This window comes from Mauremys reevesii, linkage group 19, assembly GCF_016161935.1.
Source record: "Mauremys reevesii isolate NIE-2019 linkage group 19, ASM1616193v1, whole genome shotgun sequence".
NCBI classification, from domain to species: domain Eukaryota; kingdom Metazoa; phylum Chordata; order Testudines; family Geoemydidae; genus Mauremys; species Mauremys reevesii.
The window spans coordinates 17,423,800-17,436,978 of record NC_052641.1 but is presented as its reverse complement, the minus strand read 5'-3'; the positions used below and the strand labels follow the sequence as shown (position 1 = coordinate 17,436,978).

The 13,179-nt window shown below is 45.1% G+C and overlaps 1 protein-coding gene across 2 annotated transcripts; it reads left to right on the top strand.

Moving 5' to 3' along the window:
• The first annotated feature begins 5,495 nt into the window (after positions 1-5,495).
• On the top strand, positions 5,496-12,981 carry REXO4 (REX4 homolog, 3'-5' exonuclease). Of its 2 annotated transcripts, none has more exons than XM_039506200.1 (9): positions 5,496-5,633; positions 6,136-6,401; positions 7,260-7,609; positions 8,900-9,052; positions 9,297-9,490; positions 10,026-10,114; positions 10,790-10,864; positions 12,365-12,439; positions 12,872-12,981. In XM_039506200.1, exons 2-9 carry the CDS (start codon positions 6,180-6,182, stop codon positions 12,956-12,958), a joined length of 1,245 nt encoding a protein of 414 aa, XP_039362134.1. In that variant the 5' UTR covers positions 5,496-5,633; positions 6,136-6,179; the 3' UTR covers positions 12,959-12,981. The 2 variants fall into 2 exon arrangements, with proteins under 2 accessions (XP_039362134.1, XP_039362135.1); XM_039506201.1 differs by having other exon boundaries at positions 5,550-5,660.
• Positions 12,982-13,179: the final 198 nt, after the last annotated feature.

Sequence of the window (13,179 nt, the reverse complement as noted above, 5' to 3'; positions counted from 1 at the left end):
ACTCTACTGAGACACAAGAGTGAGATGTATTCAATCTCAGAGGACAATTTCAAGCCATGTCTATACAAGTTACATTGGCATACAGCCACCTTAATTTGTGTGTAGCTGGGGCACGTGTATACTTGGCTGCTTGCATCGATGCAAAGTGTGGTGCACCACAGGTAGGTATCCCAGGGTGCCATGCACCACCATCCAATAGAATGCCTTCTGAGACATTTTTGCAATGTTTTGTGATTTAGGAATGAATTGCCCAGGTCTCTTTGGGAGCTTGGGGTCCAGTTCCCAGCATGCAACTTTCTCCATCCAATAATACCATCCATAGCCCATAATTTTCATACTGTTTTTTAAAAAACCCACAAACCCATGTGGTGCTTTGCAGTCTCTGCACGGTTCGCCTGTATTTGCAGACCCAGTGGAAGTACTGTAACTGAGCACAAGGATATCTTCAAGGGCAGTTTGCTGATGGACATAGTGAAAAACAATGTAAGGGTTGTTGGTGGCATTCACCAAGCAGCTGCAGACGGTGGAGCGCCACTTCTGGGCCTGAAAAACAAGCACTGAGCGCTGGGATTGCATGGTAATGCAAGTTTGGGACAACAAGCAGTGGCTGCAGAACTTTCATATGCAAAAGGCCACTCACATTCCTGCACATGTGCGCCCAGCTCGCCCCAGCCCTCCAACACAGGAACACCAGAATGAGAGCTGCATTGACAGTGAAGGGAGCAGCAATCACTGGAAGCTTGCAATGCTGAATTGCAACCGGTCAGTGGAAAATCCACAGTGGGGGGGTCATTGTCTGGCAAGTACGCAGGGCCATTAATCGTACCCTACTATGCAGCACAAGGACTCCCAGCAATGTGCAGGACATAGTGGATGGATTGGAGCAATGGGGTTCCCAAATTGCAGTGGGGCAACAGACAGCATGCATATCCTTATTTCGGCACCAGCTCACCTTGCCACGGAGTACATCAACAGAAAGGACTACTTTTCTCTGGTTACGCAAGCGTTGGTGGCTCATCGGGGATGCTTCGCCAACCTCAGTGTGGGCGGGTCAGGGAAGATGCATGATGCTCAATCTTTAAGAACACTGGACTTTCTAAAAAGCTGCAACCAAGGATGTTGTTTCCAGACGGGCAGACTACCATTGGCAATACTGAAATGCTAATAGGGATCCTGAGGGACGCAGCCCCCACCCTTGCTCACGAAGCCATACACACCCCAGTCAACAGCATCAAGGAATCATTCAACTACCAGCTCAGCAGGTGCAGAATAATTGAATGTGCTTTTAGTAAATTAAAGGAACGCTAACGGTGTTTACCCACTAGAACGGATTTCAGTGAGAAAAATAACCCAACGGCTATAACTGCCTTTTGTGTTCTGCACATCATCTGTGAGGCAAAGGGGAAAAAGCTGCCGCCAAGGGGGAGGGTGGAGGTAGAGGAGCTCTCCGCTGACTTTGAACAGCCAGACATCAGGGCTCTTCCAAGAGCCCAGCACAGAGCTATGCGGTGGGAGAGGCTTTGAAAGAGCACTTTAAGTCAGTTACAGTAGTGTTCTAGGCTGCTTTCAGGGACTTGTGTCTGTCTTGTGACATCTACATTACATATTGGTGGGTCTTTGCCTACTGGTATCTATTCTGTTGAGCCTGGAGCTTTGGGTGCTGCTAAGAATTGTGTTCGCTTGCTGCACGTTTATAAATATGGCTGGGTGTTTTCCTGAAGCTATGAATTCAGTGGTGCTTGATGTCCATTTACAAGTACTATGTACTTTAAGTACCGCTATGCATTCTGCAATATTGGTTGTGATCTAATAAAAATAATTTGATTCTCCAAAACTAAAACTTTGAGTGAAAAAAAGAGCAGAAAATCTACGTATTAAAAAAAAAAAAAAAAAACCCTGTACAATACTCTACAAAATTTTAACAAAACTTAACAGGGTGAAAATTTAAATTAAAAAGGAGGTAAACATTTATATCTATTTCAGTAAACAAATGTAGCCCGTTGTGGTTACACGTACACTAGTCATGGTTCTCATGGGTCAGTATATGTGAAGCTGTGGTTTTCCTTGCTGTCCCCCAGCGTGGTGTGCTAGGGGCTCCGACTACATCCCATGATGCCACGTGAAATATTGAGGGTATAAGAAGCAGTGAACATGGAGTTCTCCAAGGATTGCAAAGGGTGGGAAATCCAGGATTTTTGGACCATCAGTCAACCAGGATTTGCAGCATTTGGGTTTGGTGCCTAAAAAGACCCATTATGTTCAGGTGCATTTCCTGCTCCTTGACATAGTGGGACTCCGGGACCTTTTTCCTGTCCTCACTGTCTTTCTCCAGGCTGTCGGTCACACTGAATCTCCAAGCCCTTTGTTCATGGTCCGATGCACACTGGCTTGCAGGATTTTGCAAAGACATGTCCTCCTCAGTCCTCCTCCTCATCAGTGCCAGGCATTCTGTGGGCGTGGAGGGGGCATCCTTCAAGGCTATACCAAAGGTAATAAAAAAAAGATAATACTGCCAGAAGCTGCTGATAAAAATAGACATATGCACCACTGGATTTACGGTCACAATGGAAAAGGAAAGAAACATTTCAAAACTCCCTTCCCATATTCCCATAAATGCTTTTAATAAGTTATGCTTATTGACACTTCAGTTTTGGAGTGTCTCTGCCCAGCACTGCTCTCCAGCCCCATCCATGGTGAGTATGGCCTGCCAGAGATGGCGGGAGCAGGGGTTCTTTTGAATGAAGCTATAAAATTGCAGCCCTAATCCATGGGCAATAGCAATGGATACTGGCACCAGTTTTCACCAGATGTGGTGATTTTGGCTGATATCTCACTTTGGAGGGTCACAAAGGCACAGAGAACACAGCTTGCTACAGGCATCCTCATTATCCTAAACATGAAATAGACATTATAAAAATTAAAAAAAAAAAAAAAAAACCTGGGCCCTCACACTGGCTTTTCCCCTCCTTGAGGTTTATGTTCATGTACCCTGCCAGAAACTAAATGCCAAAGATTATGTTCATCCAATGTTCACAATCAATCGGACCACATCCCCTCTCATTCACGCTCACATAACAGCCTTATGGCAACTACAGCAATTGCCTACGTAGAAAAATAACATTAGGAATTTGTTTATTGCATTTTCAGTGATCTTTAATACAACAGACAGGAGAATTAGCACTGTGCGAGCAGCCAGCTCTCTGCCAACCACCAGGAAGTGTTCCATAGACCACAGTTTGGGAACCTCTGAGTGAAATAATATAGAGTCATAAATTCCAAGGCCACAAGAGACCATTGTGACCTAGTCTGAACTCCTGTATAACACAGGCCACAGGACTTCCCCCGAAATAATACCTAGAGCAGATCTTTTAGAAAAACATTCAATCTTGATTTAAAAATTGTCAGTGATGGAGAATCCCTTGGTAAATTGTTCCAATGGTTAATTATTCTTATTATGTTAAAAATTCTTTATTGCCTGTCTGAATTTGTCTAGTTTCAACTTTCAGGCATTAGATTGTGTTCTATCTTTGTCTGCTAGGTTGAAGAGCCCATTATTAAATATTTGTTCCCCATGTAGGTACTCATAGACTGTAATCAAGTCACCCTTGCCATTCTCTTTGTTAAACTAGATTGAGCTCCTGGAGTCTATCACTGAGGCAGGTTTTCTAATCCTTTAATCATTCTCATGGCTCTTCTTTGAAACCCCTCCAATTTATCAATATCTTTCTTGAACTGTGGACACTGGAACTGGTATATCAGCAATGGTTGCACCAGTGCCAAATGCAGAGGAAAAATAACCTCACTATTCCTACTCAAGATTCCATTTTATGGATCCAAGGATCGCATTAGCATCTTTGGCCATAATGTTGCACTTAGAGCTCGTGTTCAGTGATTATCCACCACAACCCCTAAATCTTTTTCAGAGTCACTGCTTCCCAGTATAGAGTTCTCCATCCTGTAAGTATGGCCTATATTCTTTGTTGGGTTGCCTGCCCACCCACGCAGACACATGCTTTTCTGAGGAAATGTCAATTTTCACAGGGTGATTCTGCCTACTTCTACACTTAACAATAATTTTCACGGGTGCTTGCAAAACCCAGTTTACGAGTCATCAAGTCACGTTGGGGTGGGGAAGATTTGTGAAACATCATTACACTAACATATGGTTTTACAGGCCAATGGTATTTCGATGCCACATGACAACGTTTTTCCAAAATGGTAGAATGTTGTATAGGCTTATCAGGACCTTCAGGTGCGTCCTACCCAAAACACTCTCTAGAGCAGGAGTGGGCAAACTTTTTGGCTTGAGGGCCACATTGGAGTTGCGAAAGGCTGTACCTTACCCTGCTCCTAGTCCCCTGCCCCCCTCCCGGGTTCTCACCCCCTATCCAACCCCCCTAATCACTGTCTCCTGACTGCCCCCCCACCTCTGTCCCACCCAACAGCTCCCTGTCCCCCGACTGCCCCTCCGGGACCTCCTGCCCCTTTCCCAACCGCCCCTACCCTTCCCCCCACTCCCTGCCCCTTTACCACGCCGCTCAGAGCGGCAGGACTGGCTTATTGGAAAGCCTGGGAGATGTGCGGGCACAAGCCGCACTGCCTGCGCAGTGGCGTGGCTGCGGGGGAGGGGCCGGGGCTAGCCTCCCCGGCTGGGAGCTCAAGGGCCGGGCAGGACAGTCCCGCTGGCCATAGTTTGCCCCCCTCTGCTCTAGAGCAGGAACACTGCAAAATGTGTCTGTGCTACCTGCCAAGGATGTTACGGGGGGCTAGTGCTGTGTCCCTAATGCCACACCCCTCTTCTTTGGGCTGAACCCCCAACTAGTCTTCCCCCTTCTGTGCACCCCCTAGTCACCCTGCTGTGCTCCCTCTCCATTGCGCACACACACACACACCCCAGAGGACCCCCCCAAACCCATTTTCAGCCCCACTGCAGTCCCCACACCCCAGTGCACCCTAATGGTAGTGCCCCATATGCTCAGGTGCACCCCCATTGCAGTCCCCAAATCATGGTGCACTCCTCATAGCAGTCCCCATATCCCCCGTGCACCCCCATTAGCAGTTCCCATGCTCCGGTGCACCCCAACAGAGATCCCCATATCCCCCGTGCACCCCCATTAGCAGTTCCCATGCCCCGGTGCACCCCAGGGTGATCCCCACATCCCCCGTGCACCCCCATTAGCAGTTCCCATGCCCCGGTGCACCCCAGGGTGAGCCCCATAACCCCGTGCACCCCAGCAGTTCATCCCCGTGCACCCCCATTAGCAGTTCCCATGCCCCGGTGCACCCCCGGGTGATCCCCACATCCCCCGTGCCCCCCCACCCCGCCGTTCCCCGGCCCCGGTGCACCCCAGGGTGATCCCCATATCCCCCGTGCACCCCCCACCAGCAGTTCCCATGCCCCGGTGCACCCCAGGGTGATCCCCCAGCCGCGCCCAACCACCTCCGGTACCATTCCCCAGCGCGCTCTGCAGCCCCGTGTCCCCGTCCCAGGGGGCCCGAGGCGGCGCGGTGCGTGTTTCCTGCCGGCGGCCGTTCGGAGCGGTTTCCGGGCGGCGCTGGGAGTCGCGGGGCGGAGGTGGAGGCGCTGCACGCGCACGTGGGCCGGGCTCCCGGCGGTGCAGCGCGAGCGAGCAGTGAGTGGCGGGGGCCTGCGGGAGCAGGTGGCTCTTGTGTGGGTCTGCGGGGCTCGCTGCGGGGGCGGTGCCAGGCTGAGGCTGGCACTTCCGGGGGGAGGGGGGGTGACAGGCTCTGTGGATGGGGCTGGCAAGCCCTGGCTAGGGGGGGGGGGGTGTGGCATAGAAGGCTTATCTGTATGGAAACCACAGGGAAGTGATCACACCTAAACCGTCCTTAAAATCCAGAGTGTGGTTATCAAGGGTTTGCTGTGGGGGTGAATGCAAAGCAAAGCAAAGGGTCACGTCACTTGCTGTGTATTTCTGTAAACACCTTGTAATACACCGACTTCCCTGCAGACTAAGGGCAAAGCCAATGTTGTCTCTCTTCTGGGATAAACAGAGACTGCCTGCATCCAGGCTTATTTCACCCATACCTTTTATAAGCATTAGCTGGTGTGGCAAACAAATTAAATATATATATATATTCCTATAACGTATGATTTATACATCCTGTTGACAGAAATGGCTGTTGCTTTCGAAGCGTGATTGATTTCTGATGACAGAATGGCTAAAATAAAGACCAAAGAGTCAAAAGCTTCAACAAGCATCCCCACCGTTAAACCTGAGACTCAGAAAAAACAGCACAGGAAGAACAAGAAAAAAATATTGTGGAAAAACAAAGTCAAGCAGATCGGAAAGAAAAAACAAAAGGACACCAGCGTTGTGGGAGTGCTGCCCCCAAAAGCTCCGCAGGAGTTCTCCTCTAACTGGAAGACCCTGCAAGAGGTCAGTGACATCCAAGAGTTTAGTACCATGCCCCAGTGGGGTAACCCATAATCAGTTACGTTCTGGTGCAGATCTGCAAGGGGGATTGAGTGTTTAAGATCCTCACAGGTGTCAGCTCAGTGTGTCGTCTTTCTTTTGAATTGTAGACTTGGGTACTGTATATAAAGACATGACATGTTGAGGGGGTGTTTTGACTAAGAGGTCACAGCATGTTTTATGCAAATAAAGTTTGCTGTTAACTCTTGAAACAAAAAATGCTTTGCTGGTTCAGTAGTCAAATTATGGAATTATCCAGAAGTGGAAATAAGTATCTGAAATACCTTGGTCCATGGGGAACTAGTAAATTTCACAGCCTCTTTCCTTCTGGTCTGATTTGAGAATTATAATAGTACGGTTATCGGTATTAACCTATTGTAAGCACGACTGAGGAAGAGGAGTATGTAAGGAAGCTTAAAGATTCAATTTGAAATTGACTGAAAACTGCAGTTTTCATTGTACAAGAAAAACTTGTCCAGTTCTTAATAATAGATAGGTGTCCACATCACTAAAATTGTTGGCATTTCTGGCCCCTTTCTCAGTAATCGCAGCAGAGAGATCAGTGACTTAATGGACCACGGAGAATGAGCTAATCTTTCACCCCTTGAAATGGTGGGGCTCGGTATGGGGGAATCTTGCATTGCTATTGCCTACATTTGTACCTTATTGTAAGTACATGTAGAACTTCCAGCTCTAGGGTTGGACATGCATGGAAATTGAGTAGTAAATTCACAAGAGAGAATGTAAAGGGTGGGGTGGGGTGGGAAACTTCAAAGTTTAATGCTATAGTAAATTCTGTGGGGTTTCTTTGGGTCGTATTAGCTGCTGAAACAAAAGGCCACCAGCTTGGATAAGTCCCTTCCTGTATCCCAAACATATTCCAAGAAGCACACAACCAAAAAGGAAAACGTCAAAGGAATTCCAGCTATAAATGGAAGTGGGAATATGGGAACATTCAAATCTGTAAACAAGATGGACAGTGATCCTGCCAAAGTTTGTGTTCCTTTGGCTATCCCGAAATCGGAGAGAACTGCACCTGACAAGACTTCGAGAGATGGCAAGGGAAACAGAAAGGAGCACAAAAGAAAAAATGGCAATATTGAGAAGAAACAAGGTGACATAAAACATAAGAGGAGGAAAGCGGAAGAGCACACGGAGCAGCCGCTGGCAGAGTGAGTATTTCAGGCCTCATGTTTACATATGTAGGTGGCTGTAACTATTCTAATTGCAGTTGATTAATTTTGGACAGAGGGTGATGCAACACTGTGCTTTTTCTCAAAGGAGGAAGACCCTCTTTGTTCCTTATACCACCTCCTCTTAAAATTTCACCTCTTCCCTACTGTACAGGCTGTAAGTTACTGCAGCTGTCTTCATGGACACTACATGGTTCTCCTTAGAGCAGAGGTTTCCAAACTGGGGTGCACACCCCACATGGGGGGGGCCGCGCATGACTGCAGCCCAGGCCAGTCCCCATGGGGGGCAGGGAGGGAACGCCACCCAGCTCTGCTCCTGCCCTGCCCTCAGCTGTGGCCCCAGCCTCAGCCCTGTTACCCCTGTCCACATCCCTCCTGCCCCTCCCAGAGCCCCAGCTCTGGGGCAAGGACACATACATGGAGCGGGGGTGGGGGCAGTGCGCATGCGAGGTACACTGCTTTCAGGTGTGTTAGGACCATTGCTTAATGGCCAGAGGAGGCAGCTATTTGGCAATGCAAGATATTTTGCACTTTGCCAGTGCTTTGCCTGAATAGCACTTCCTACTTTATCTACCCAGGGAATAAGGGACATGGATTGAAAATGAAACCTGCATCTCATCTATTACAGTATATGATGTTTCTCTTCCCTTCCCACCTGAACAGACAGATTTCTGTACCATAACCCTGTTTTGGAGGTGCCTGTTCATACAAACATCCCAAGCTATCATAAATTAAAAGCTTTAGGGAAAAGAAATCCACAAATCTTGGCCCTGGACATGAATAAAAAAAGAAAACCTGCAGTCTCGAAAGAGCTCTAGTGAAATGTGCTGAAGGAGAGGAAAAGACTGGTGGAAGAGCACCTGGTGACCAGCAGATTTAGACCTGGGAACTAAGGAATCACTGGCACCTGAAGAGGCAGAATGGACAGGGGAATAGATTGGGTGTGTGGCTGGACAGAAGTTCAGACACAGATACTTCTAATCTTATATCGTGTACCCTGAGAAACACAGTATAAGATTATAGTACAAAGAATTCCACACTCTCCTGGCTAGCCACATGGACAGACTTACCCAAGTCCTATGATTGAGTAAAACTATGTGGTCTGCAGCATCTGACTCTTGGACTAGTTGGCACTGATTTAGACTAATTCGCTGATGACTCCTTGTTTTCATAAACATCAGGCTTAGCCAAACGGTCAAAGATAAACCGGCCTTTTAGACAGTACATTTTTTAACAATGTTACAGTGTAATTTTATCTTTGCCTGGCAGGGCTGACATCTGGTTTGATGGTGTAGATCCAGAGGATATTGAAGCAGCAATAGGACCTGAAGCAGCAAAAGTTGCTAGAAGAAATATGGGACTTGAAGGCAAATCACAACTGTCTATGGAACAGGTGCTGGTTAAAGAAAAGGCTTTTGCGGGGTAGGTTGTATTTCTAACGTAAAGTGTATATCCAGTATATAGAGGTATCAAACATTTTCTCTTTCTTACATCCATGGCTTCCAAACATAAACAGAGTGTAAACTGATGTCTTCCTGAGTCTGCAAACAGACTGAAACTACTCTGAGATGTTAAGTGCCCCATTTGTTTTAACTGGTGACTAACTTGTACATCTAGAAGTATATGATCACAGCAAAGGCTTTCTAACTCTGGTATCCTCTTTTAGGCTGACAAAAGCTGTAGCCATGGACTGTGAGATGGTGGGAGTGGGGCCCGAGGGTGAAGACAGCATCCTGGCTCGTGTATCCATTGTGAACCAATTTGGAAAGTGTATTTATGACAAATATGTCAAGCCTACAGAAAAAGTGACCGATTACAGGACAGCTGTTAGCGGCATACGGCCCAAGGACATAAAGAAAGGTGAGTGATCTTTCCTAGCACATTCCTTAAGGGAGAGGATCCAGATGAGCACCACAGAAACATCCCTGACTGAGTTACTGCTAAGCTATTTTTGGGCCTGTTTAATTCTATTTTTGTGTAGGAAATAAAACAATCGCAATCTCAGCACAACCTAAAATATCTAAATGAAAGGGAACTCTACAATAGATCATGAATCAAAATACATTTGACACTTTCTTGCAGAGTGATCATTATTGCCCCAGTAGAGTGTAACTTCTGTAATCATCACCTACAAAAATGCAAGGGTGGTCTTAGGCCAATAAGTAGAAGTCTGTTTCTCAATTGACTGCTATTTTTGTTCACGTGTGTGCCTGTTCTGCCATCTTCGAGTCTGTAGTTATGAGCAAACTGAGGATTACTGTGTACAAGAATTTTGCATTTTCCAATACCTTGGGTCCCAAGGAAGTGCCTACCACGTAAAATGCTCCACTTTCTAATGCTGTCTCACAACTTGCACTTTGTCTTGTCTCTTACTGAAAATGTGTTGCATTTTTAGGAGCGGAGTTTAAAAATGTTCAGAAGGAGGTGGCTGACATCTTGAAAGGAAGGATTTTAGTTGGGCATGCTGTCCACAATGACTTAAAGGTACGTGGTAAGACATTTATTGCTTTGAAGCCCCTGTCTTCAGCAACTGACTTGTCACCCCAGAATGTTAGCTGAAGCATCAGGTTAAAACACCTCCACTCTGGAACCATAGGTTCTGATTGCAGCTGGGTCCATTCAGTCTTTTGTCATTCCAGAGCAGGTTAAAGTACAGCATCATTCAGCTATCCGATGACTGAGTCTTTCAGATAAGACCTTAGGATCTTCTGTTTTTATCTGCTCTCTATATGGACATTAAAGCTCTCATGGCACATTTTATATCGTTTTAATATTTCCTTCTAGTCTAGGAATCAGCAAGTTGATCAAGTTATTTGCATATTAGGGAAGGCCAAAGCGCACACTCTGTGAAGTTCTACAGTGAGGCCAGTGGCATCATTAATACAGAGACACTCGGCCACTTGCATCAGACTGGAGTATTCTATGCTGGGGCATACAAGCTCCACAGGCAGCACCTCCCAAAGATGGTGCCCATCTGAGCCACGTTATGCAAATTGGTTGGGGCTCTTACTCTTGGATACTGAGGATGTCCTAACACCAGCAATCTTACTTGTTCATGTTGTGAACTGTCCTTTGAATCGATGGGAGTGGTGCACTCGGCTGCATAAAGTATCCTGCTACTGTACTGCATTCTTTACAATGGAAATATTTTTCTTTCAGATCCTGTTTCTTGATCATCCTAAAAAGAAAATTCGGGACACACAAAGATACAAACCTTTCAGAAAGGAAGTCAAAGTAAGAAACGTGCAGAAAATAGTCTCTTGATTCACTAACATTTAGTGCTAGTGCAAGGAAACAAGATCTAGAGGAATGATTCCCCCCGGCACGTTTAGTCTCCAGTCCTGGTTCTGCCACTGACGCTTTGTACGAGCTTGGGCAAGTCCCTTCACCTCTCTGCTTTAACTGTCTAAAATGAGGGCATCTGACGCACTGCCATTTATGAAAGTTAGCTAGTTTAATGTATTTAGACATAGGTTTGGAAGGATTAAATTTTTTCAGTAAATAGCAGTAAACTTTGATTTCACTGTACAAACTGAAAAAATATTTGCATCAATAACTGAAATTTACAGATAAGCAAAGGAAGAAAAATGCTGTTTAAGAACTTTAGAGTGTGATTTAAGGATACAGTGGAGTCGCATCATAGGCGCATTTAACTTGCGCGATTTTAACTATACGCACGTAGCAAAACAAAACAAAAAAGAGAAAAACAACAATTTAAATACTGTACCTGTAGTGCGGGCAATTCCGCCCGCCATTCCACTCAATGAGCGTTTGACTATACATGATTTTCACCTTACACGCTGACTTCAGAACCTAACCCCCATGTAAGATGCGACTCCCCTGTATTTACTTTGCATATTTTGACATGTGATAGTGACAACTTGTGTTTTAATGGTTAGAAAGTTTTAACTTTTTTGAATCTCAGCATGTATGGTCATTAAATAATTGTCTGATCCCCCATAATTTCCTGCAACTGTTAAAATTTAAATGTATAAAAAATTTTAAAAAGCTTAAACTAAACATTGATTTGTATTATTAAAAATTATTTTAAAAAACTGAATTCTGCCAAGCCTATTATACAGTGTTTGGAATGTGTAAAGTACTAAGTAACTTACTGCCAATCAAGATTACCAGTAATACCCATGCAGAGCAAATGCATTGGCTTTCCCATTTCCTGGAACTCAAAACAGGAATGTGGGTCTTTCTATCATCTTTCTGGGCAGTCAGATAAGCTAATATGGATCTAGATATAGAAAATAGTGGGTTCTTCTATTTTGTGATATTGTTAGCTCACCTTCCTGACTGGAAACATTTGTCAAGCAAGATCCAAAAGGTTTACCTTTGAAGTGACAGGTGATATTTTAAATTTCAAAACAAGACACCCAATTTTTCCTTTCTACCTCTTACTAAAAGCTTTACAAAGCCATGGTTGATGAGGCTATAGTCATATGTGCTGCTGTAAGTGATATCACTGTCTATGTCATTCTTATAATGCTGAAGGGATTTACAAGAGTGGAGGTTTGAATAGATCTCTCAGCGACCTGACAAATGGCATCTGTCTCAACAATTCATCTGTAGAAACTTAGACACACTATGGTTTAATGGGTTTTCTTAAACTAAAACCTTACTGCACGATTTAGCTTGAGTAATTGGGTCCTTCATGCAACGGAGGAGATACTATTTAATTTCATTGTTGGCGTAACAACTCTGTGATTCTCTTGTTTTTGCCTCTAGAGTGGACGTCCATCTCTAAAACTGCTTTGTGAGAAACTGCTGAATGTGAAAGTGCAGACATCGGAGCACTGTTCAGTACGTAAACCCCTGGGGAAAATGTATTGATGGGTGGATCAACAGTGCATTGAGTTTTAGGCTCTGGGACCCTAGTAGAAGGATAACCTCATTGTCGTCTCTGTACTCATGAGATTTGATAATCTTTACTCAACATATCGATGTGCAATACCAGTCTGAGGAAAGCCTGTACCGTCCTTACCTGCTTCATACCAATAGCGTTAATCACCTATTTTCATGAACACTAACCATATGGAAATTTCCCATCAGCTAAATTAAGTGTTCTCTTACATGAGTTATTTCAGCATCAAGAGAAACATCAAGTGAAATTTAAAAGGTTTACTTTTATTTGGGGAATAAAATGGATGAGAGGATGTGACTACCATTAACAATGATCCTACGGCAACTTCTGCTTTCTTTCTTTAACCTGCGGCTTGTTTCATTGTCTTTCAGATTCAGGATGCGCAGGCAGCTATGAGACTATACACACTAGTGAAAAAGCAGTGGGAAGCAGCTATCAAAGCCAAACCTAAACTGTAGAAAAATAAATTCTAAAATGTCAACTATTCTATCCTGTCATTTTCTGCTGTGCAGCGTTTACCAGATTCAAATGGTGACTAGATTCCTATGACGTTGTATGATGGCTTTCTTCTCTTGCCAACTGTATTATCCTTGAATCAGTCATGCATAGTAAATGCATAATAAACTAATAGCTGTGAACAGTCCATTACAAGGAATCATGTCTGTTCACAAACTGCTGA

Excerpts from the sequence above, each read along its gene's own strand:
- REXO4 (XM_039506200.1), top strand. The coding sequence starts at position 6,180 with ATGGCTAAAATAAAGACCAAAGAGTCAAAAGCTTCAACAAGCATCCCC. Across the intron at positions 6,402-7,259 it reads ACTGGAAGACCCTGCAAGAG|CTGCTGAAACAAAAGGCCAC; the intron begins GTCAGTGACATC and ends GGGTCGTATTAG. Across the intron at positions 12,440-12,871 it reads AGACATCGGAGCACTGTTCA|ATTCAGGATGCGCAGGCAGC; the intron begins GTACGTAAACCC and ends ATTGTCTTTCAG.